The 26971-nt window shown below is 38.8% G+C and overlaps 1 protein-coding gene across 1 annotated transcript in view; it reads right to left on the reverse strand.

Moving 5' to 3' along the window:
* The window catches only part of LOC107656832 (protocadherin-7-like), a 37879-nt gene extending 20860 nt beyond the window's left edge, over window positions 1–17019 (reverse strand). Inside the window, exons 1-2 of the mRNA XM_016444784.1 lie at window positions 13567–17019; window positions 12250–12966 (exon numbers count right to left, since the gene is read on the reverse strand). Of these exons, the coding sequence (XP_016300270.1) occupies window positions 12250–12966; window positions 13567–16137 (3288 nt within the window). The 5' untranslated portion in view covers window positions 16138–17019. The remainder of the gene's footprint in view (window positions 1–12249; window positions 12967–13566) is intronic.
* Window positions 17020–26971: the final 9952 nt, after the last annotated feature.

The following is a 26971-nucleotide window of genomic DNA, read 5'->3' on the forward strand; positions in this document are numbered from 1 at the left end:
AAATAATATATTTTAAAGAAACTGAATAAAAATCTTTGGATGCTTAATTGCATGTTAATTGGGATTAAATTAAATTTAGTGATTTTTTGACCCGCTTAAGTAGGACTTAAAGGGATAGTTTACCCCAAAATGAAAATTCTGTAATCATTTACTCACTTGCAAGTTGTTCCAAACCTTTTATGCCAAAATATGCTTTAATGTCATTCCTATTCAAATGTGTATTTCATGTATTTAAACATATTTGTAACTACACATCTGTAATGATGAATTTACAATTTAGTACATTTACATTATATTAACTTTAAATGTACTATTGAATTACACATTACAAGTGCTATTTTTGTAAATATTTCAGTCAACACTTAAATGTAATTATTGAAAGCACACAAAAAAGATTATTAAAACATAATTAAGTATGTCATTTGACTATAACAAGGTGCACCTTTAAACGTGCATTAAATGCATTATGGCAATTATAAAACTGTCTCTTATGTACACTTACACACAAGTAAGGGTTAAGGCTTTAATATATTTTCTGTAAGTACAATTTTTTTTTAAGTATACTATTAGGATTTAAAGTACACTACAAGTGCACATTCAATACAATTAAGCACACTTCTTTTTCACAAGAATGATCAGATAAAACAGTCAAACAGGAAGGTTTGAAGTTGACAACCATCAGTTAAAATTCTGAACCAAAACAAATGCAAATGCGAAAATTCACTTTGACATTTCCTCTTGTTTGTTTATTTGATCATATCAGCTAATCAGGCATTTCCACTGTGCAAGCTGTGAAATACTGTGCATTTGTCTCTCCTCATAAGCTGCGTTCACTCGTCAGCAAGCGCACAAACACATACAGCAACTGTGACATCTCAGCGGGAGTTGTCTGACCGTGTCGTGCGACTGAAGCCCGAGCCACAGCTTGAACGTGTTTGTGTGTGCATAGATATCAGACATTTTCTTTCTTCCTAGCTGCTTTTCCAGCACAAACGTTTTTAAAATCCCTTCTATGTTGTGAGAACCCTGAAGAACTACTGTGTGAAAGCTTAACTTCAAAAAAAAAAGCCTCTCCATCTCACGTTCTGCTTTTCCCTTAGCAAAGTGCTTCCTCTAAATTACAAAGAAAACGAAGCACTTACGGCCCACATAGTTGACAGTCTAACTTATGTTCAGTGAATCTCCCAACACGAATGCTCCACACACACACACACACACACACACACACACACACACACTCCCTCTAAATTACAAAGAAAACGAAGCACTTATGGCCCACATAGCTGACAGTCTAACTTATGTTCAGCGAATCTCCCAACAGAAACGTTTCACACACACACACACACACACAAACGCACACATACTCTCTTCTCATTGCTGCGTTTCCAAAACGTCCTTCTCAGGTCTGTCTTCTTAGATGCATTGCCCCTTTTATCCAACCAATTAGGCGTCAGCATTTCATCTCCCAGGAAACGTGTTTGTGGCTTTAATTGGCCATTTGATTTGCATCGCTTTGATTTCATTCTAACCGAGTGAAGAGTTTTATTTTCGCCCAGGCGGCTGTTGTTTCCCCCGGGGCCGGTGCCACGTGTGAGTGTGTGTGCTGGGTTGTGTTCATGGGTGTTTATGGGTGTTGCTGTATGTGTGCGCATTAAAAAGCAGACCGTAAAGTATGTGTGTGTGTGCGCGCGATCCAGATTGAGGAGGGTGTCGGATTTAGATTCAGGGTTAGAAAGTGTGTTGCCTCGGTTGCTTTACTTTCAAACATTTTTAGCATTCTTTGAAGCGTGGTGGGTGTTGTTCTGAACACTGTTACACTTGGGCAGTGTGAGGAAAGCATCATGCCTTATCTCTGTGGACTTCCTGTCGACGTGTACAGGCAGGTGTAAGGGATCACACACACAAACACTAACGCACACACACACACACACACACACACACACACAGAGGAACAGGCCCACACGCCCTGGCTTGCCCACACACTCATTTTCCACCAGTGGGATGAGACGTAGGGGGGCGGACGACTGTATAGTGGTGTATCCAAGGAGAACGACAAGTAGTTTTTCTTCTACATGAAAAGCGCCTTTGCAGCAGAAGCACAGAAGAGCAAAAGATTATATCTATAGGGCTCCTATAGTGTGTCTTAAATGGTAAAATATTCAAATAACCAAACAAAACAAAATAAATAAAACAAGTAAAAAATCCGATCTGTGGTTTTATGCATAATGATGTCACAGTAGTATATCTGGCCGCTTCGAAGACTATAGTTCACAACCCCCATGACTCACGGTAGTGCTGCATCCAGCCATTATTCTTCCACACCATCATCACGCTGTTCACACATGGACTGCATACAATGCCGTAAATGTGAGGAAATCAATAAAACAAGCTTATTTTATTTGATTGACACTTGCTGCACATACATGAATCGGTTGGACATGTTTCTGTGTAAATGGGCAGTTAGGAATTAGTGAGCCAATGTAGTGATCTGGTTCGCAGGCCTAACAATGTGATGAAAGGAGGACAGAAAATCTCATCTCTCTGTTTTTATCTTTTTCCCTTCCTGAGCTTTCTTTCAGCAAGAAAAAGTTGAGCCAAGGTATAATCCCTAATTACAGTCTTATAATTAAGTGTGCAAGTCCAAACAGACTAAAATGCTAATTAAAGACTGTGCCCTTTATTCTTCGTTATGCATACTGATATATAGTGCATATGGAGTGTCAATGTGATCTCATTACACTCTAAAAAATGCAGGTTTTTTTCCAACCGCTGGGTTGAGACTGTTGGCTTGTTTCTTTTCCAGTGTTGGATAGTTTTTGTGTTACCCAGTCATTAGGTTAGTGCAGTGGCATAACGTACGGGCACGCAGGGCATGCACTGTGGGGGGGCCCCGTAATAACCTCCCCATGCTGAGTTGCATCGTATCATGTGTCGACAATAGCCAGATATTTTCAAAAGCATCAAATACTGGCAATATTAAGAGGATTTGGCATTTCCAATTAATACAGTCCTGTTGCATTCTTCTTCTTCTTAGGCCTATTATTATTATTAGGATACTTTTATTATTAAATTACAATTAATTTTCCCTGCAATCATTCATAGCGCATCACGCAATAAAACATTAGGCTATTAGCTTACTCCTCATTAAAAAGTTTTTTTTAAAACAGTTTTAAAACAGGTCTATTAATTTATACAATGAATTATAGGCCTATAATTAAAATTATGAGCACTGCAGTCATCAATGAAAATTAAGAGCAGCTTTATTTCAAGCACCGACTTTCAAAAACAACCTGTTTAACACGGAATACATTACTTCTCATTTTTTTTCACTATGTACGGGCCACATGAGAAATATTAAGAGAATAATTTAAGACAGCTATAAACCATTATCAGCATATGTTGAAGTAGATTCGTCTCTTGTCGTCTCTGAAAGAATATGCACTGTTAATGCAGTGGCAGATGGCGAAAGCGCCGTCAGTTTTTACTCTTTAACACACCGAGGTTAAGACACCGGCATAACTCTTGCGCAAAGTTTGCACGTTGCTTGTGGGAAATCCATTGGTTCGCCTTCATGGTTTAAAACAGAAATATTTCCAATACTGCAACGTAACCCCCCCACACACACACACCTTTCATGGAGGCGGGGCTCGGATTTGCAGTTCAATTTATACAATGAATTACAGGCCTATAATTAAAATGATTAAAACTACAGTCATCAATGCAAATTAAGAGCAGCTTTATTTCATACACGGATTTTCAAAAACAACCTGTTTAATGTGAAATATGTTTTTTTTCTCATGTTTTTCACTATACGGGCCACATGAGAAATATTAAGAGAATAATTTAAGACAGCTATAAACCATTATCAGCATATGTTGAAGTAGATTCGTCTCTTGTCGTCTCTGAAAGAATATGCACTGTTAATGCAGTGGCAGATGGCGAAAGCGCCGTCAGTTTTTACTCTTTAACACACCGAGGTTAAGACACCGGCATAACTCTTGCGCAAAGTTTGCACGTTGCTTGTGGGAAATCCATTGGTTCGCCTTCATGGTTTAAAACAGAAATATTTCCAATACTGCAACGTAACCCCCCCACACACACACACCTTTCATGGAGGCGGGGCTCGGATTTGCAGTTCGTGGGGGGACACCACGATTTTTTGCTACACCACTGGGTTAGTGGCTGCGTCAATCTTACTGACAGCCGAAAATATACACCCCTCCCCCTCCCTCCAGTGAAACAACCCAGCGTGGGGATACTTCAACCCAGCTGTTGAGTTACCGTCAGAGCATGGGCTTTTGCATCCTCTTCAGGAGAGAGCGGTTCTCAGCGCTGCATAATTGTTGCACATCTTCAGTGAAATATTGGTTTGTATATGTTTTATTTAATCTATAAAGTCTTTACTATGCTGTAAATAATTTTTCACATACAGGGACGAGATGTCAGTCAGCTAAATGCATCAGCAACGATAATTTTGTTTGATGGAAATGCCTTTTGCCTGATTTTTTTCATTATAAAACTGAATTTAAGTTATTTTGATGTTAAAATATGTTCTCTAATCTCAGTACTCTTTGTTTAGGGGCAGGTTATGGAGTCAGTCATGGCATCTTTCAGCTATGGGTGAAACGCGAGGTGGTGGTTCATCCAAATAAATTAAATTTGTTTTATATTTTTGTACATGGGTATTCTTGCTTATTAATAAATGTTCACCTTTTGATTTTTACTGTTGCCTCTAGTAATTCTGTGTGTGATTTCTAATTCCCAACCCATTTTAAGCCAGCAATATAGTAATTTCTAAACAATAACTGAGTTAAAAATAACAAACCGGCATGTTGGGTCAAACATTTAACCCAACCAGCTGGGTCAAAATAACCAGCATGTATGTGTTCTGTCCAATATTTAACCGGCACTGGGTTGCCAAATAAACCAGAAATGGTTGGGGTTTTTTTTACCCTGAATGTTTTTTTTTAGAGTGTAGTGTTTGCATGTAATATGCTGTTCTAGCACACAAATAATGTAGACAAAGTTGGGACAACTTCTGTAGGGACAATTTCAGAGATACAAATCTTTATGAAAATCATATATATGGATATATAATAAATAACTAAAGTTTTAACAAAGACACATTTATTTAATAAAGTTATGTAATGCACTGACCTAATGTCACGAGTCGCTACTGTGAGGAGCACTGACACCTAATTTGTTATCATAGCTGTTTAAAATTAATACAAATCAATATATACTCATTAAGTCATTGTTCAAAACGGCAAATTACTTTTTTTATGATGACTTAAGTTTTATTCAAAAAATCTTATATGGAAGTCATTTTTAAAAATAATAATAATGATCATTTAATGAATGTGCACTCATTTAATGAGTGGTAATGACGGAGTCAATTAATCATTTATTTAATAAAACGTATTTATTCAAATGCACAATTCATGCAAGAATGAAAAAAGTGTCTTTATGCGTGAGTCATTGAATCATTAATTTAACTGACTGAAAAAAATACTGTAATTCTATAACTCATAAAGACAGTCACTTGTTTTGTTTCTTTGCCAACAAACACTTTTTGTCAATCAACATTGTTGAATAAATCAGACTTGTTAAAAAAACACAGATTCATTTATCAACAAAAAAAAGTAACTGCCTTTGTGAGTGACTTACTGACACCTTAATTTAACCCCTTTGTTCAAAAATGTATTTGTTCAAATTATAAATATTTGTAAGTAAAAACATTTCAATACAATTTTGACACATCTGCAATGTTTTAATCTTTCAACCAGCAATCTTATTATTATTTTTTTTTTAATGAAGGTCTGCAATACTACGCATGGTAAATTAAATTTTATTCTGTTTACTAGTTAATCACAGAAATTTTGAAGAATCAAAAATTGTAATTTCTATTGTAATATATGCCTATATATATATATATATATATATATATATATACACACACACTTACACACACACACAGTAATATCTTAATTTGCCATAAATAGCTGCTCTCTCTCTCTTTCTAGTATTTATTTATTACCTATTATATATTTTATATCTTTTATTTCTTTCATTACTCGGGGGTTTAAGTATGCATCTCTCTCTCTCTTTCTCTGACAGGCAGTGACAGAAGCAGCCTGGGGTGTTTGAATAAAAGATGAATACTCAGGCTGGTTCATGACACTAGGGTAACCCTGAACTGTAACTGTAGAACTACAGAGCTAGTCAGACCACAACAAAAGGATCACCCCTCAAGAACCTTCAGTACGGGGATCCAGGGAATCGGAGAGCCGAGTTAATGCTGGCTCAAATATGAATGCAATTCAGTAAGAGCTGAATAGGAAATTACACTGGGACTCTAAACGCTGGAGCTTTTCCACTCAGTGCCAGCAGTGTGCTGAAGACACAATACATAGCGCTAACAAAGAGGTGTGTTATCGTGTGGGTTTGTTTGTTTAATTGCCTACTCTGGGTGTGTGTTTAGTTTGTGTGTATGTGTGTGTGTTTAATTATAAGAATGCGTATTTGTGTGTTAGTTTGTATGGAATTGATGCCTTTAGAGTGCTGCCAGCACAGGAATATCTCTAATAATAGCCATCAAACATTTGGCCAGATGATATTTTGGCTGCAGAGCTAGGGTATGGTGCATCATTGAAAGATTATGAAGAATAATTCTGATCCCAGCATTTCCATTAGCATCTTTTTACAAAGGATTCCCAGTCAGTATTCATCTAGCCAACAAAATTACTAACAACGTTTGTTGACAAAGTTTTTTTTTTTTTTTTCATCAACAAAGGGCTGAAAACTCAACTAAATTAATTTATTTCAAACTGTTGCCAAAATATGATGAGAAAACAGCTACACTGCAATATATTAACAATGCACTAGCAATGTTTTTGAAAGAAGGAAAATATAAGAAAATAATTTATTTAAATAATCCAATCATAGTACACTGGGGATTGACCCGCATGAGCTGGAAGAACTGAATACCGGTAAACTGAACCACTTTGCAGACGGATTAATAATGTTCACTCAAATGCATCCTATATATAAGTATATGAGATTAGTCTGCAGAATCCACAACATAAATGTGATATTACTTTTTACAGACAATGAAGTGACTGCATAGACGACTGTAAAATAAGTTATGTGCTACTAAGAATTTGACTGAATATATTCAATGCAGTGCGCATTGTGCAACATCTTAAACAGTCTCTAAAACACAAAAAAGAAGGCCCGTTCACACCAAGGACAATAACTATAATGTTAAAGATATAGTTTTAAAAATCACTCCAGACTAAAGAAGAGTTCACACAACAACTATAATGATAACAGCATGGAGGAACAATATCACTGGAATCACTTTCAGATTTTTTTTTTCCAGCTGATGAACAATAAAAATATTGATAGCCAATCAGAATCCATCCTGCTTTAACTCACTTGACCATGTAAAAGGGCATACGACAAAACTGCAGCACAAGCTTATAATAAACAGACCTTTATCATGACTTAATATAATATAGTTATCGTTCTTGGTGACGGCCTTAACTCTTAAGCATGATGAATTCATAAGATATTAATCAACACAATATAATAAACTAAAATGTTATTTTGTTGACTAAAATTACGTCATTTCATTATAAATAAATTAATCAAGTAAAACTGATGTAAATATATTCATATTATGAAATACTGATTACATGTAATTACATGTTGAGGACAAACTAAAACAAACTTAACACTGTCTGGACACAGAGGAAGAAACAGTTAAAAGTCATGGCCTAGATCTTGTGCTAGAAACTGATGTAAGAGGATGGGAACTTTTCATCTCCTCATGCACCTTTGCTTCTCAGCTTAATGTGTGTGTGTTTTCTTGGTTCTGTTGCTGCTTGTCTGGGAGGATATGGGTAAGGAATACCCTGAATTCCTGTCGTGTCTCATTTTGAGGTTGAAACAGTCAGGCGAGTAGGTCTGTGCGTTACAAAACTCTGACAGCCTTGACTTTCTGACTCATTTCAGATTTATACAATGTGGCAAACAAAGCCTTAATGGACACTGAAGGAAGATATTTTAATACAATTATGTTTTGCCAGCATTTCTTTCCATATGACCTACTTGAAAGAAATGAACTTTTCAGTTTTACTTTTCATTACTTTTAATTTGGTCTAAAAAAAGAAATACAGCATGAATGTGGGAGGTAAGCTAATTGTAAAGCTTTATTTATGTTTATAAAGCTTTATTTGGTATTACAAATGACTAAGTCAACATAAAGTCCCAAATAACCCTATTTACTTTCTAAATGCACATTTTTGGACAGCATATGCAGAAAGATTCATTGTTGCACGTTATTAAAAAGAAAGAATTGACTGAAATTACTTTTCATTTTATGCTAACATCAGTAAGGAGGCTATTGAATAATGTTAACCAGTAGTCAAACAGGATTTGATGCATTATCTTAGCAAATTTGCATTTGGGTTGACTGTGTTCTGGTATAAAACATTCACTTTTCATGATGCAATTGATTCCCCCCTACATTGTTTCTTGCTGAATATCTTGTTTCAATTGAAAATATGTCACATTAAGGAAGTACAATGGGTTGTGACCGGCAATTCACACTGATTTTCAGTTCTCTGCATGAACAGCTTTTCAATAAATCAAAAATTTTCTCCATATTTGGAACCTTGGAAATATAACAAAGAACATATAAGATTGTGTTTACATGGCTGCTTTACATATATACACTATGTCCTCCATTCTCAATTATCATTCAATTTCACTTACTGAATATGGATAAACAACAAGTTAACCTTGCACTAATGGCTGTTGTTGCAAAGATATGTGGTGGTCACATGAGAACACCTCCCATCTGGTCATGGCCATCAGTGTTACTAACCTAATGTGTCATCTATAAATTATTAACCTCTCATTTTTCAGTACGGTTACACTTGGCCACTGAAAAGCATCCTCTGTCATTTTTATTGCCTTGCGTTTCACAGATGTCGAATACAATTTTATGGGAAGTACACAGCACTGAGCTTATTTGGTGCAAGTGTACATGCATTTGCAGTAAATTACTTTTAATTGAGCAGCTGACATAAAATGTGATCAGAAAGAAAATCAGAAACATGACGATGCAGAAACAAAGAAAGAATCATTCTTTTACGTGTCTCTAAATGGGGACTTCTAATTGCCTTATATTAGAATATTAATACTAATCACTCCATTCTAAACTTAACTTTTGGCATTTTTAGAGGTGAATTAAAACATCATTTAGTCTCCTAATTAACCATTTTTCCTTTTAAGGATGTCCCCAAAATTAGATTTTTTTTTCATCTTCAGATTTAGCAAAAACTTCTAGACATTTTTCAACAATTTCCCCTCAATAACATTGCTAGGTCAAACACACATACACACACACATACTTCCACCATCATTCTCAATCCTTTATAACCACTGCAGTGCACGTCCATGTAAAAGCTTTCATAATGCTTTCCCAATGAAAATCAATACAGCCCTGCAAAAGTGAGGTGAGCATTAGCAATCTCCCCTCATTTCTCTCTCTCTCTCTCTCCCTTTCTGTATCCCTCCATGTGTCTCCCACTGTCTCCTGGCCCCTCCATCACTGGTCTCCTCCATTAATTTATAATATCTATCTCTGGAGTCGGTCCTCACTAGCATACGCATGGCACCCATGAGCATGCAAGTGTGAGTGTCAAGTATATCGACTATCCATCTGACCTGTTGCCTGATCCCGAGCGTGTGTGTTGAGTTACACAGACTCACCTACTGCCCACCTGTCTGACCGTTAACCCTGCAAACCCGAGCAGCGTGTCTACAGGTGTGTGTTGGCACTCGCAACATTAACAAGCCTAGTATATTGATTGCCGCTCTGTCTATTCAAATGATAGGAACGTGGGCTGCCGTGGGGACAGAATGCAGCTGGTCGATAGGTGTTGGCATGAGTGGGCGGATGGGGGAGGGGCTATAGAAAAAGTGCGCTGCAGCAGAGAGGGAGTTTGGAGTTTCACTTAGGAACATGCCGAGTTGTGCATTTATAGAAGATAGGAGAGATGCGCGATAGAGAGAGAGAGACAGATATAGGTCAAAAGGATTTCCATTTTCTTCGGCATTCAATTCCGAGAGTGCTGTTTATGTATGCGTTCGCGCAGGGGCCTGTTTGCAAATTCAGACAGCAGTAGGGTATTGACTTGCCATCACGCTATACTGTCCCATCATGGAAGCCAAACGCACACATACACGCACCGTCTACACCAAGCTCGAGTTAGGCTAGGTCACAAAGCTCTGCGGTAGAGGAGTTAATTACAGTGTGATCAATAATTGATTAAACCGTCAGAATGAATCCAACAAACTCACCAATAAGCATTAACGCACTCTCACCCCAAACTCTTGACCGAGTATGAATGCACACGCAGAAGCACACAAATACACATCCGAATTCTCTATTAAGCATTTTCAGTGGTAAAAATGTCAGCAGATTAAGAGGATTGACTCGGTATTGGATTAAGCCACCCACTGTGGTCAGGATCACACCAGCGTGTATGGATTGATTAGGTCTTGCGAGGCACACATCTCCCTAACGACTGCATCAGCTGTTTTTAGGCGCTGGGTAAAGAGACTTACAATCTGACTGTCAGTCATGCTAAAAAGACCAAAAATGACACGTCATTTAGGACTCAATATCTCGCATGTAGACCTCTGCGGATTTGGTTTAAGCTCCCAACACCTGTCAGAAAATGTAATGCGATCCCAGTGTTCAATTTAACCATGTCTCTCTATAGTATGAGGCCACCCTTTGGTTCAGGCTTAGTCCAAAGAACCTGTCAAAGGGTGCCCAGGTAATCTTTTTTTAATGCTTCTGTTAAGTGCTAAGCTAGCAGTTTGGATATGCTGCATTAAATCTATGACTTGGATAAAAGTGTAAAGATGACAGATTAAGTCAAAAAAGACAACTCTGCAAGCCTGCGTGGTTTCTCTCTCAAGCGTTTCATGCATATACTGTCAAACACACTGGCCAGTTCCACTCAAAGCAGGTAGACATATATTCCGCTCTATATTTAACACTTCCAAACATCTCAGAAAATGAAAGAACAAGGAAAGGAGTGGAAAGAATGTCAAAGACAGGAAAATAAGGGGAGTATGATGGAGAGAATGATAGAAAGCAAGAGAGAAAGAGAGAGACTGAGCAAGTGGAAAGAGATCTATGGTGGTGTGAGAGAAAATGGGTTACATTTCTCCTCTCTTAGACAGTCTATTTTCAGTAGCTACTCCTGGAAAGGAGAGCAGGCAGTTAGCACCATGTAACCTTAACCACTCCACACGCAGTAACACAACAACAGTACAGGCTGACTGCAGTAGTTGTCACATTTGTGCTTTTCTACAACTAGTTTTGCTTTTTCTTTAGTTCTTGATGGGATGAGATTTCACTAAGAACAGATCAGCTTGAATTCACCTCGGAACTACAAAATAACCCAAAAGCTTTTGACAAGATATGGGCAAAATATTGCCCCTAACTTCATAAAATGATGTTATATATCCAGAGAAGCCTGTTTCCACCTCTAAAATGTAATTGTGACTGTACATCACACAATTATTACTTCTCGTTATTTAAATCTCCCTATCGTGCAATTATATCTCACAATGTGGCTTTATATCTCATAGTTGTGATTTTTTAATATCACTTTTGCAAATTTATATGTTAGAAATGTGACTATATTTCACAGTGTGACTTTGGCAGAATGCCTGTACAATCTGACTATATTTCACGGTTGTTACTTTATACGCCACAGTTGTGATTTTTGTCTCACAGTGTGATTATGTCTCACAGGTTGACTTTATTTATTTTAAACATTATACTAGACTAATTTTTTTTTCTCTGAGGTGGAAACTGGCTTCCATTTATACCAGATAGTTTCTTAGAAAACCTAATTACAGTGTACTCAAAGAAACAAAGAAAATGTGTGGGTTAATCCAATGGCTATCAGCGTTTTTCTATATTAGTACAGGAATATCCCACAGGACTGAATGAATTTAGGTTAGTTTTGGAATCCAAATCTAGTTCAAGCTTGAAGCTTTTGTCCTGACAAGCCTTGTAACATTTTGGGTAAATGTTACTCCTTGCTGGCCAAAATGATCCAGAACTAGTACAATTCTAAGACACTTGATGAACATGGCCTGCTTGTACTTGTTGAATGTGCAGTGGTGAAACTGAGTCATAGATCTTTATGTTCTTACCTGTTTGCTGTACTTGACAGTTTGGCAGCCGTAATCGGAGCACTGGTCTGAGCTGAGTGACATGGCGTCTGCATTACCGGTGCCGTTGCCAGTGAAGGTGTTAGTGGGGGGCAGTTCCTGCACAGCTTGGTGCTTCTTGCCTTCCACGGGTGGTGAGTTGGGCTGAAGATGCACTGCAGGCAAAGGTGAGCTGGACTTGTAGTGGCGTGCCAGATCTGGACTTGATTGGTGACGTCTTGAGCCTAGTCTTGGACTGCTTAGGTCTCCGTTAGCTGCTGCACAATAACGTGCTGCAATCCTCTCGCTGGCACTGCTAACATCTTCATCCTCCTCTTCTTCATCACCTCCCCCATGTCTGCAGCCATTCACCGTCATAATTCCACTGTATAAAGAACGCTCAGATTTGGCAGTACCGTTATTACGCTTGTCTCTGTGGGGTTTACGCCCACGTTCATTTTGGGAGCCCTGGGCTAGCAGAGGGGGAGGTTGTGGACTGAAAAAGTCCTCTTCTGGCTCCTTCTTCCCAGCCTCATAGCCATTCTTACCCTGTGCCCCACACTGTCGTGCTGTCACAACCAGAAGGATCACCAGAATAACGGCAGCAGCACCAGCCAGGACACCGATGGCAACGCTCAAGCGTTGTTTACCCAAAGCTCTCTCGCTGTCTGGGTCACCTGCAATATCCATATAGAGGGGGACTGCAAGGCTGCGGGCCACCTGAGTGAGAGGGAGAGAGACATACAGAGAGAGAGAGAGAGCAAAAATGGAAAGTCATAAATGGTGTGTCTGCCCTTTGATAATTGCATCCTCATTTCACAGCTCTGTCTGCTGAACCACACACACGCACACATACACATTCATCCCCACTGCAAGGCCCAGACTTCTCAATTATCATGTCAAGGCTTGGATATTCAATCATAGTTATTCTGCGCAGGCAAGTGTGACTGTGTATGTGTACGCGAGTGTGTATCTTTCATCTTTGAATCTGTATGTGTTTCTTTCTATCCAATATCCAATGTGGGTCAACAGCAATTTGATGCATGAATACTTATAAACAGCAATATTTAAAAAAAAGTGCTATTTCGTGCTAGGATTTCCTAGTTGTGAAAAGTTATGACTTCACTTCTCTGCTCCATCCTCTCATGTCAAATAAAATTACTCTATTCAGTTTCAACCCTTGTCACTTTAATTGTTTCTATTTGGTTATGTTCTACACTGTCTCATTGTTCAACAGCACAAACTGTTATTCTTTCTCTATATTGAATTACCCTTTGTTTGTGTTTATTTGAACAGCAGTGCTGCACTGATGTGTCTCACCTGTGCATCCACCAGCGTTGCATTGGCCAAGCTCTCGTTGATGAAGACATGCACCAGTGCCGTGGCACAAAGGGAAGGCACGCCACTGTCATTGACCCGGACCACCAAGCGGTGCAGACCCCTGTGTCTTCTCTCCAGGGGCTCTGCCAAGGTTATGACCCCACTACTTGAGCCAATCTCAAACAGAAGAAAAGGGTTTCCGCCTACCAGAGCGTAGCGGAGATCGGCATTAGACCCTGTGTCGCCATCGGAGGCTGAGACTGTGCGGACTACGGTCCGAGCTCCGCTAGCGGGTGGCAGAAGGGTGTATGATTCATTAGCGGGTGATGTGATGGATGGCACGTTGTCATTTTCATCAGTGACAAACAGGGAGATGGTGGCGGTGGCAGACCGTGGCGGTTCTCCACCATCAACAGCACGCACGCGAAATGAGTATGTACTACGTCGTTCACGGTCAAAGGATGCAGAGGAGAAAATGGTTCCAGTGTTATTTTCAATGGAGAAAACGTCTTGCTTCCCCTCTTTGCCCTCCTCTCCACCCTCCTCTTCATCGTGCTCAACAAAAAGACTCAACTCTGCATTCTCGCCTTCATCTGCATCGGTAACAGTCACCATGCCGACGGGGCTATTGGTGAGCAGGTTCTCTTTGACGTAGAATGTGAAGACTTCCTGGACAAATTTGGGGGCATTGTCGTTCCTGTCTGTGACCTGAACTATGACAGTAGCAGAGCCTTGCAGAGACGGGGTGCCCTTATCTCGAGCTATCACACGAAATTCATAGCGTTCCCTCTGCTCTCTATCTAGTGCCCCAGTGGCACGAATATCACCATGATCAGCATCAATGTAAAAAGCTCCATTAACAGATGGGTCCAGTGAGTATGCGATCTCTGCATTCTTACCACTGTCTGCATCAGAAGCCACTACTGTGACCACTCGTTCTCCTGGGGCATTATTCTCTGCAAAATGCACTTCCACTAAGCTCTGGGCAAAAGTGGGAGCATGGTCATTGATGTCCACCACACGTACCAGAAGGGAACTGTTACTAGAGAGGCTTGGGCTACCGGAGTCCACTGCCACGATAGTGACACTATACTCACGAGTAGCTTCGTAATCCAAAAGTGCTGAGGTGTGGAGAAAATATTTCTTTTTGTTTCGTTCAAATGCATCATCCGTGGCTGGTGGAGGTGCTAGGGCTGTCTCACCCGCCGGTTTCAACGTAAATGGCACATCCCCAACCACAGTGCAGGTAACCGCACCATTCTCTCCCTGGTCGCGGTCTGACACCTGCACTAATGCTACTGGAGTGTCCACCAACACGTTCTCTGGAACCATTGCAGCGCCATCTCGAACAAGGATTCGTCCAATTTTTCGAATTTCCACAATGGGTACATTGTCATTTTCATCCCTTACATTGAGAACGACTGTAGTGCGGTCAGTGCGAGGTGGTTGGCCGCGGTCACGAGCTGTGATGGTGAAGCGTAGCTGCGAAACTTCCTCGCGGTCTATGCGATGCAGAACGCTCAGCCAACCTGATGCTTCATCCAACCTCAGAAGGCGCCTCACTGATTCCGTCGCTGCTCCAAACACATACTCAATCTGCCCGTTCACGCCGACATCACGGTCTGCGGCACGCACCTGTAGGACAGGTGTGCCAGGTGGGGTGTTTTCTGGCATTTCTGCTTCATACACGGCTCTCTCAAAGCGTGGACTGTTGTCGTTGACGTCTGTGATGGACACTCGTAACAGAGCTTGTGAGGAGCGGGGAGGGTTGCCGCCATCACGAACCCGTAGCACGAGTTCATAAGAATCCCGTGCTTCGCGGTCCAGAGGCCCTTTCACGATCAGCTGGGGCTGTTTCTGTCCTTCAGGTGTGTCGGCAACTTGAAGTTCAAACACGCTGCTCCTGCTGGCAGGTCCTGCCCCTGTTTCTGACACTCTCCTTCGGTCACCACCGTTCCCATTGGTCGGTCCGTTCGCAGGCCGTCGCAAAGATGATCCCCCATCTCTACTGTCCTGGATAAGCTCATAGCGATCAATGCCATTACGACCAAAATCACGGTCTGTGGCTGTGGGAAGGAGATAGAGTGTGCCGATTGGCCGATTCTCCTCAACAGACAGCGTGAGTACTGGTGAAGGAAAAGAGGGGGTGTTGTCATTGATGTCTGTGACTACAATACGGCCATCAAACAGATCCACCCAACTCTGTAGGGGACCTATGACTGACACCTCAAAGTTCAAAAAGCACTCGTTTTCATCAAATATCATCTGACACTGCGGCAGCTTCTCTCTGTCAATCCTCTTGCTGCCTGTAGTAAGCTCTCCAGTGACGTTGTCAATTTTGAAGTATTCTGAGCCAGATTCCAAAGCGAAAGTGACATCACCTGTCCCGATCCCAGAGGTGGACAGCCCCAGGTCTGAAGCCACGTTCCCAATATGCACATCGGCCGGCCCCTCTTCTGCCACGCGGTAGCGCAGCACTGAATTGGCGCGCGGGAGCTGAGTCAGCAGCTGCAGGATAAGCACGAGGTAGCAGCGCGCAGAGTGCACTGCGCCAATGCTCCTGCTCCCCATGACTCTCTCTCTCTTCCTCTCTCTCTCTTTCACTCTCTATCTGCAGCTTCCTCTGGTCCAAGGCAGACTCGCCACCAATTAATCTCTATAAACGCTTCCTTTGGCAAAATCTTATTTTCTCCTGCAGTCTTTTAGTTCCCCGGTCACGTTTTCAACACGATAAAATAAAACATCCACTTTGTGAAGAGCTCGGCATCGGCGATAAGTCTTTACAGCTCTTTTACCGACAAGAATGTTCCTTTGTGCCCTTTAAGAGTAAACGGGAGTCAAATTTGAGCAGTTTAAATGACTTTGTCCGGCTCATTGAGATGCTGCGGAGCGCGGGCTCCTCTCGCGCTTTCACTGTTTTAAACTGCAATGCAGTAGAACACAAAAGAGATCTGTCTGTGAATTCAGCTCTCACATTCGCATCCCAGAGCTTGCGCTACTGGCTGGGAATAAGCCAAAGTGCTTTCTAAAGTCTTTTCCCGATATTATATGTTCTCTTACCTTAAACCACAGCGAGAGGAAAATTGGAAAGCTTTTCCCGCAGTCTTACGCGCGCGTGCCAAGCCCTTATAGATTCCTTTACGGCGAACTTGACAAAGAGAAAAGCTTTTCAGTTCGACTTCTCAGAGCACGTAAATTAGCCACTTATGGAAAGATGGTGAGCAGGATAGAGAACTAGCAACAAAAGCCTTTAGTAATTCCTCCGGAGTCCGTAGTGGATGTGTGTGAAGTGTTTGAGGAAAAGTCCCGCATTCTCCTCCTCCCCTCACCTGCACGTTCTACTGCACTGCATGTGAACGTCCCTCAAATGATGCTGCAGTCTCTCTCCCTCTTTCTCTCTCTCTCAACGTCTCTCTCTCTCTTCCCCCTCCGTTCACTGCAACACTTCCCTCGCTACGTAACTCGACCGTTCAGATGAAACGGGAGAATGTGAGTGTCTCGAAGGAGCTCGCGCTTCTCTTTTAACCAGTCTAAAAGCGCAAATACAGGGGCTTGCATACGACCACAAAACAAAATACCTCAGAAGCGAAAAATACATTGATACAACTAGACAAGTCCAATGAAGCACTTGTGTAAACACAGAACAACTAATTAAAACAAAATTCACAACAATGTCCTAATATATGAACCGACATTTAAAATTAACCATATCGTTTGAGTCAGTTTCTTTGACGAATGTGCATCAACACAGCAAAAGCAGTACTTGTTGACAGTGAAATGCATTTTTTGTTGTACTAAAAAATAAAAAAGTGTAAAAAAGGGTTGTAATAAAATACAGACCTATAAACCTCTATAAAACACAGCATTTAAAGTGGTGTGCGCGTGTGCATAGGCCATACACAAAAAGAAATGAAGCAACCATGACAACAATTTAAATTTGAATTGTATACAAGTGAGTGGTCTTGCAGTTGAGGTAGTGGTTATGTGTTTAACAGTTTTATCGTCTGTGAATAACTGAATAATTGGGGTCATTGGTGTATTTTACAATGGACTTGCCATTTCTAAGACACCTCATTATGGCCCTCACAAAAACGTATAAAGAAATGTCTTGAATGTGTTCAGGTGTGTTCAAGTTACTTTGTTCATTAAATACTATGATCAAGTTGAACACAGTGATACTGAAAAAGGTCGCAGGTTAGTGGTCGAGGTCAAGGTCATTGGCCACAAAAAGTTCTTAAATAGCCTACAAGATTAATCAGTGAAACAGAAATTTAAAAGTGCAAAGACATCTGATACTATATTATACAGATAGATAGATAGATAGATAGATAGATAGAGTAGGCTATAATCTATATAGACGTTTTCCTTTGCCAAAGGTTAGCTAGGATAGATTTTTACTGCTTTTGTTGCTGTCTCTGAATCACGAAGAAGTACTCTCATTGTCTGAATGCGGCAGTGCTTTTCGCTCATCCTGTGAACAATGAGCATGTATAGCACACACACTCTCTCGGTCCCAGCACGGGCTGCCCCGTAGCCACGCGGATGCGCGAGCGCAATGCAGCACTGACTGAACGTAATACTACGGTCACACAACAAAAGGAGCAGCCCTTCTCCGTCTACACTCTCCATCCCGTGTTCTCAGTCACATACATGCGTGATGCGTTTAATTCGTGGGATGGAATGATTTAAAACTAACGTAGGAGGGTTTTCCTGTTCGATCTCAGCCCGTTTAGTAATAGCAGAGGAGGTTGCGAGCGGAGGAGCGACGCGGCTGCCCTGCTGCTGCTGCACCGGTGCTGGTTAACATTCCACCGGCGTCACCGCACGTGCGTGCTGTATGCTCTGCGTCTCGCGCCCTCAGTTGTTCCATCGCGCGCGTTTTGATTTCACTTCTGCAATCAATCGCCCAGTCGAAGTCGGTGGGAGAGTGGATTCAGCGTTCGTGTCCCGTGAGCACCCTCTTTAGCTCATCACGTTAATGCGCAAGTCCAGTTAGCATACAGTCCACCGGTGAAACTTTATCATCTGCAGAACAGACTCGAATAGCAAACACCCGTGGCTACGAGATAGAATATGTGCATATATCGCCTCTCCTCTAAAGCATGTGAGAAAAGACAGCATCAAAATAAGTCTTCAAAATATACAGCGATAATTTATATTTTTCTGTATCTTACCTTATCATCTGCATGAGAAGCTGCGAGTGTAAATAACATGTAGCCTACATTCTTTATCTTCCTCATCCAAAGAGTAGTCAAAAGCATCACTCAAAAAGCAAGATACAGAAGACACAGTAGATAGATAGATAGATAGATAGATATGTGTGTAGACAGAAAGAGAAAGACACAGACAGATAAATGATAGATAGATAGATAGATAGATAGATAGATAGCACTTTATTGTCAGACGAGTCTGAAATGTTTCTTGCATGACAGTATCTATGTTTACAACAATCAACATCCTTTAAACAACATGCACTTCATCCACACAAGAACAAAACACATTAGACATTACACTCCCTTAAACATTACATTATACCTTACCCTCCTACTACACTTATACAAAGTTAAGTAAAGATAGATAGATAGGTAAATGGGTAGATAGAATATACAGTATAGATAGATACGTGTGTAGATATAGTAGACAAACGATAGATAGATAGATAGATAGATAGATAGATAGATAGCCCACGTATGCAGTCATTGGGGGAAGTTAGTGATTCATTTCAGAGTTAAAAAGCTCTAGTAGCATATGTAATTTGCATTATTACTCCACTAATGCTGTGGCCATCAAAAAGGCGTTCTCTCAGGTGCATGACTCAAACTCCCACCACTGTGCAATCTTGCGTCTTCTAACTGATGCGTGGAGTGAGGACATGAATTTTAAACATGCAAAATGAGCTGGGGGAATTGCCTATGTATTGGGAGAACCAATTAGTTCACTGTGCTTTTGTACTTTGTTTTTATGACGATATGTTTGTTTTCAGCATTGTAAAAAAGCACGTTTGCATGGATTTTCATTATATTTTTCAGTGTTGCATTTTTTTTAACCTCCTCGCAGGAGTTTCCTTAAAGCCAAGTAATTGAGGACATGTGAAGACGCTGTGTGCTTCGTTGTGAAAGCGAAACTACTTTGTTTGGTCTTCTAAAAGAGGACGATATCCGCTTCGTCATGCCTAGAGCTGATCTGTGCTGGTCGCTGAGGGAATACATCAACTTTCACCGTGGACGAAGCGGAATCCAGCCCGGGGTCCATCACATGTGGTTGCCGCTCATTCGTTGGATCCGCCTAAGCCGGGGCTTCCGCTCACTCTATCCCGGCCTCAGCTATAGAGGAGAAACAATAATGTACAGTATGTGGAAAATAATGTGTTTTTTTTTTACTTTAAAACGCATAAACACATTTCATTACACCAAATACACAAAATAATGTTCTTTTTAGCAGCATCATATGACCCCTTTAACTTTCTCACTTCAAGAGTTAACATAGTTAATACATTTCAAAAGTAAAGCAACAGAAGAGACAATGTACTCACTTATGTGCAATGTAAATGCAGAGTGAACTGAGAAACCCTGTTGGAGAAGAATCACAGAACATATAGGAATGATCTCTGATGAAACCCTTGTGTGAAAGCCTAATACTGAGAAATAAAAGTAAAAAATATTGAGGCCTAAAATGCTCTATAACCACCTTTAACATAAAGAAACATGAGAAAAATTGACCAGTGGTTTTTAGAGTGCAGAAGAAAGAAGGGGGGCTTATAAAAATACAGAAAAGAATTGAAAAGTGCAATTACATTAAGTTACGGGGGAAATAAAACAGTGTTTGAGTCCTCTAAGCTGCAATGAATAACCTTAAGACTAGTCCAGTCCCAGCGCAATCAACTCATTTCACTAACTAAGATATTTCTCTTTAAAGTAGTGGCGTCGAGTCTCGTACTGGCAGGGATTGTAGGTGGGGGGAGTGAATGTACAGTGCTCTGAAATGTGCATTTGGACACTAAAGTCAATATATGAGAAGAAATAAAATTCAAATAAATTTTGCAGTGAAAAGTGCTTTGACTAAAATTTTTGTTTAACAAAACTAGGTATGCATGCTATTTAAATAAAAAGGCTCAGAGTCAGCAACATTATAATATACAGCACTGAAGGTTCCTGACAGCACCTCATATGCACTCTTAACATTAAAAAACTATTTACCAATCTAAATCTTAGCTAATCTAAGCTAAAATTGATATTTTACTGATTTTCTTTTGGACAGGCACTGTCCACCTATAGCCATGGACCTTATTTTACCACAGACAATAATTTTGAATCACCTTTCAGTGTGTATAAACGAATGAGAGAGAGCACCTACAATAAAAGCCCAGCAGACAAGCATGCAGCACTACAAAGAAACATTTAAAACACGCAAATATAACACTCTTTTGAAAATACAGTATAATCATAACACTTTATATGCGTTAGCGTGAGACATAATCCCTTATAAACCCTGTGGTAGAATCGCTTATAAACCCTGCCTGTGCAAAGATCACACGGAGAAAAAAAAGTCCTTCCGCTCATACATGTATCATGACCAACTCATAAAATAAACCTGTGTATTTTAGCTTGGTAACTGTGCGAGGACATCAGGAACTGCACTGCTTATATGGACCATGGTTTTTCACCCATAGAAATTACAGCAGTACAGTGCAAGTTCCTTTACCTAGAAAAGTACTTTTTTGTACTGAAGAATTCAAGTTATTTATCAAGAATACAAGCTTCATATTTCTAAACCATCTGGGCCACTTGTCTGCTAGGCCTCCACTGCAATTGTTTTACTGTAAATGTGTTCCATTTTGTCTTTTGTGGATCATGAATTTCAGTCTTTGTTGCAGAAAGTACGGCTTCAGAAGATTTTAAATATAACACACAAGCTGTATTAACTACTTGTATGATACTTTTATGAGCCTTTCATATCTACTACATCTTTTTTTATTAACCCTTGAATTATCAACTCAATTATCTCATCAGTTGAAGGTTCAAGACAAAAGTTAATTGGTAAAGGTCAAACTGATTTACTACAGTTTGTTTATGAAGAATAGCAATGAAGTGTGCAAGAAAATATGACTAGTTTAGTCGACGTATGAGACAACAGTCTATAAAAGAAAGACATTAAAGGGATAGTTCACCCAAAAATGAAAAACCTGTCATAATTTACTGTACTCACTCTTATGTTGTTCCAAACCTGCATGACATACTTTCTTTTTACAGTGGAACACGAAAGGAGATGTCTTTAATAATTTTGGGGACTGACAGCCTCAGTCACCATTCTTTTTGATTATGTCTGTTTTCCATACAATGAAAGTAAATGGAGACTGAGGCTGTCATTCTGCCTGACATCTCCTGCATTGTACAGACAGAGGAAATAAACTCATATGGTTTTGGAACAATGTGAAGCTGAGTAAGTGATGATAGAATTGTCATTTTTGGATGAACAGTCCCTTATAGATGAAAATAGCCCAGAAAATTCCTTAAAAACATTGACACCATAAACACATTTCCTATCGTTCTCAGGTGCGGTACAAAAATACATTAATAAACAACACTTGTGCAACTAATAAAAATCTTTTGCTCTTCATTTGGTTGCATCAGCATTAAAAATACTACATGTCTTGAAGTAAAAAAGAAATATGAAAATGCCAAACATGTTCCTTTTCCTCCAACAAAAACCACTTGAATGCGAATTACATCATAATTGTGATTTCCAATATTCCCAAGAGAACTTCAAACTAGGCAGCATAAAACTCTATTACTCTGATCTCCTTCACATCAGATTATCCATTTAAAATTCTTCTTATTACAAAAACACATTTGTACAATGCTATTTCTAAAATGTAATTTTAATATCAAGATCTGTTATGTAAATATAACACAACTAACACATCCATGAAAGTATATTAATACAGTGAAAGACTGCTGTAAATTTATACAAAGCATTCAGCATTAGGGCTCTCAGCTATATTCATAGTTTGAAGAAAACTGTCAACAACATTTTGTCACCCGAGGTGCTAAAACAAGGCATCAACACAGGAGCGGTTGTCTGCAACAGTGACAACATATTATTTCTATCTGCTTAATGCAGAAAACAAGGAGTGACCAGATCATTTGTTTAAAAGGACAGCACAAACATGCATGCTTGTAATGCTTAGTACAGATGGAACATGTAAATCTGTTAAGACAAGCTGTAGACGCAGTTCAGGAAATCCGTTTTTACGGAAGTTAAAAGAGCCTGCCAGTCGTGCTGTGCATTAAAATCAGTGCAGCGGTACTTTGATCTACCAAGATGCACAGTACAATGAAACTGTTCCATTAATATGTTGTACACTATGGGATATTCATAGCCCAAGTTTTATTCCACTCAAAATTAAAATTTAATTTATTTTTAATTTAATTAATTAGTGAATCAAAACAATATGACATTTTCTTAAAAATGCATATAATGTATTTCATAATTGTATTCAACAAAATATACAAATCTAAATAATTTGCTTGACAAATAAGGATGACTGCGATGATAAAATGGGGAAAATCTCATTTCATTCATGTTCTTAGAATTTTTCATACTATACTATTTTCTACACAAAATGTCAAGAAGTGTAACCATAAAATACTAAAATACTTTCCTTTTAAATAAATAAATAAAAATATTTTTTTTTATAAAGTTGTAAATTATTGAAAGAGTATTAAAGATTATAAACAAAGATTATTGAAGTATACGTTTTACAACAATACTGCTTCAGTCAAATTGAATGTTTTACTAGCCATTTCTTTGTAACTGTTTGTAAAATTGACTAAGTCATTAATATCAAGTTTACTAGTTAATCCAAAACCTAATCAAAAAGTGCCTTTTAATAAAAAAGGCCAACATATATGATGTGTATCACATAGAGGGTCTTTTGAGGTCTGCTCTGTCTTTTTTTTTGTATTATGATGACAGTACTTCCTGCACGTTGAATTGATTCGGAGATTTTCCCCCAAAAAATGGCTTCACCCTTTTTAAGAAATGACAATAAAGGATTATGACAAACTACTTATACCAACATTTTGTTAAAGATTTTCAGACTTTTTTTATTTCCTTTAAACTTACACCATCGTGACATTTTGGAACTTTTGACCTTTCTTGAAACACACAAAAAAATAATAAAATTAAATGAAATATAATTAAAATAAATAAATAAATACCTTTAATTTCAGAAACTGAAAACATACTCATTATTGAATTCCAACAACAAAACTATAAACAAATAAATTAATTAATAAACAAACACGAACAATATGCACAATAAAAATGCACACAGGCGCACATGTCTATCTGTAATTTAGGCCTAGCTGTGTGTGTGTGTGGTCCTGGTATTACGTTATGGGAACCAAATGTCCCCACAAGTATAGTAATACCAGTAATTTTTGACCATGTGGGGACATTTTTTGGTCCCCATAAGAAAACAAGCTTATAATTCTTAAATAATGATCTTCTAAAAATGCAGAAAGCTTTGTGTGAGGGGTAGGGTTAGGGTAAGGAGATAGAAAATACAGTTTGAACAGTACAAAAGTCATTATGTTGATGGAATGTCCCCATAAAACCTGGAAACTCAACATGTGCGCATGTGTATGGATGCACTTTTTGCATTTGGCATACATTTATTCTTGATTCCCAAATGTAAGTGGGTTGACTTGTGAACATGCACAGAAAGGATGAAGGGCATTTGTGATGCTGAGAATACTAGTAGCAGTAGTCTTGTATCAAATGAATCCCAGTCCATCTATCCATAATTCTCAAACCTCTTTTGAAAAGGAAATGCATGTTAAACACAAACACTTTAGAGATCTCTTTTATTGATGGAGAGCAAGTAGTTCTGGAAGAATTGCATCTCCTTTGGGCCATGAAACACACATTCAAGACCACACCTTCTCATGAATAATTCTGAGATGTAGATATGCTCACATGTTATGCGCATTTGATTTTACACATCTGGCACATTGTTGTTCACTTAACATATTTCTCAGAAGTAGAAGAAAAAATACGTAGATTAATGACTTTCGCCTATAAAATGTGCCCCATTGTCTTCTGTTGCAGTTCTTAAAAAAATAAATCATAACTTTCAGAGCAAAGTGTCTTATTTTCTCTTCTCTTTCTCTTCATTTATTTATTGATTGATTTTTATTTGGAGGGAACAACAGGCTTCTATATGTTTACTGTATGTGTTTGTTGGTTTTTAGCATATGTCTCAGCATATATTATTAAAAGTCCCATTCAGCTAACTCACACACAGGGGCTATTCCTCCTCCTTATTGTGTTTGCCCAACTTTTTGGTAATCTATGCATGCAAATTTTATTGCTTTATTAAAATGCCATACATAAAATTCTTTTTTTAGGTGTCTCAACAGAGTTTAATATTTTATCATACCCAACATAGTGATTTTTTTTTTTTTTTTACAGATACAGAACGCCTGTAGAGGGTGTATGCTGACTCGCCAATGTACTCTCCCTTTTTGTCTCTCTCTCTCTCTCTCTCTCTCTCTCTCTCTCTCTCTCTCTCACACACACACACACTTACACAAGGTGATGGATGGTGTTATTACCTTCAGATCTTTAAGGGCACGGGAAGGCTTTAGTGGGTGTAAACACACATCCTATCATCAATGATTAAGTGTGCGCGCACACACACAAACACACACACACACACACACACACACACACACACACACACAAATCCCCAAGAACCGTGAACACACATATACAGAAACACAAGGTAAAATATCTCTCAATTCAATTATTCAATATCACTGCATTCAATTAAGACAAATTCTAATCATTCTAACTTACTAAACAAGCCCTCCATAATATATACAAAATACATATAATTTCAAAAACTACATAGCTTATGCAAAGTGGTCATGACTAGGCCCTAACCATTTTAATAATAAAAACAAATAGGTGCATAGAAAGTGCAGAGATTTCTTTGACAGTCAGTGGCGTCCTCTCAGAGACCGAGTGTCTGTCTGTATTTCTTGTTCATCTCCGGTTTTGCTGATTGTTGGGCCAAATAAATATTTCATGCCCCATGTCTCAGTTTTGGTGGCATAGGAGATCAAATTATGCCTTCACAGCTGCATCAAAGTCTCCCTCACTCCCTCTCCATTTACTTTAGTCTGCGCGCTCTCTCGCTCTCTCTCTCTTTCCCTGCAGCTATGTCTCCCAGGATCTTTAGACCCCCACACCCCACTTTTGTTTTCTCTTTCTTCCTTTCTTTTTTCTTTCCTTCACAAAAAATTATAATCATTTTAACAGTAACAGTAACAGACTATAAAAACGTATTTTTAACTGTACTGTGCTCGACAGTTTCCTTATTATATACAGTGAAAAAAATTATTAAACCAAAGGGATATTTCATGTAATTGTACAGGAAGGTACTGTTAAATTTACAGATTTGGAAGTTTAAAAAAAGTCATAGGCCTATTATATTGTACAGTGAAAAACCATAAATTGACATTCCCAGAATTTCTTGTGTTACACTTACACATTTAAATAATTGTTTATTTGTAATTGTGAAGTTTAGAAATTTCTGAGTGAAAATGGTTTCTACACCTTTTTTTATATTAGTTTTTTTTATTATTGTTTTATACTGTCTACTTAAATTCAAGCCATAAAACATACAATGATGCTACCATAATGTTAAATGTTAGCAACTGCTTTTTTATTTATTTATTTTTTACACTGTAACTTTCTTTCTTTACTTTTTTATTTTTTACTTCTTTGTTCTTTCCTTCTTTCTTGTCACTACAGATTGTGAAGGTGATTTGTGTGTGCTTTCAATCTGTCAGATAAACCATGTAAATGAAGCAAAATAAAAGTAGTGGACAGCTTCAGCTCTTTAAAAGGTCAGCGTGTTGGCTGAATGTACTAGCTATATCCACTTCATTGGTTTCAATATGCATTATATGTGCTATGTGAGCGGAAACATTCCGATTAGCTTTGGGGAACAGGAAATAGAGAAAGCAATTGTGAAATGTATTAGTATGTTCGTAGAAATGGAACTATTTCCTAATCAGTATCTTTGTCTTGTTTTCCAGAATATACAGTCTTAAAGGAAGATTTACCAGTAAAACAAAAGCACATGCAGTTTTAAGATTTATTTTCAGAGAATGCATCTTGAATATAACTGTATTTTGTCTTCCTCCCCTGGCAGATTTGTGTAATAAACTTCACTAAATTTAAACAACATAGGTGGGGAAAAAAAATCTGCCAGCAGCACAAGACAAGAAACACTCGTAAGATACATTCTCTGAAAGCACATATTAATATGCAGTTTTGCTTCACAGGCACATTTATCTTGTTCATGGATTTTTTTCACAAGAAAAAAATAAAA

This window comes from Sinocyclocheilus anshuiensis, unplaced genomic scaffold (assembly GCF_001515605.1).
Source record: "Sinocyclocheilus anshuiensis isolate Anshui unplaced genomic scaffold, SAMN03320099.WGS_v1.1 scaffold85, whole genome shotgun sequence".
Taxonomy (NCBI): Eukaryota; Metazoa; Chordata; class Actinopteri; order Cypriniformes; family Cyprinidae; genus Sinocyclocheilus; species Sinocyclocheilus anshuiensis.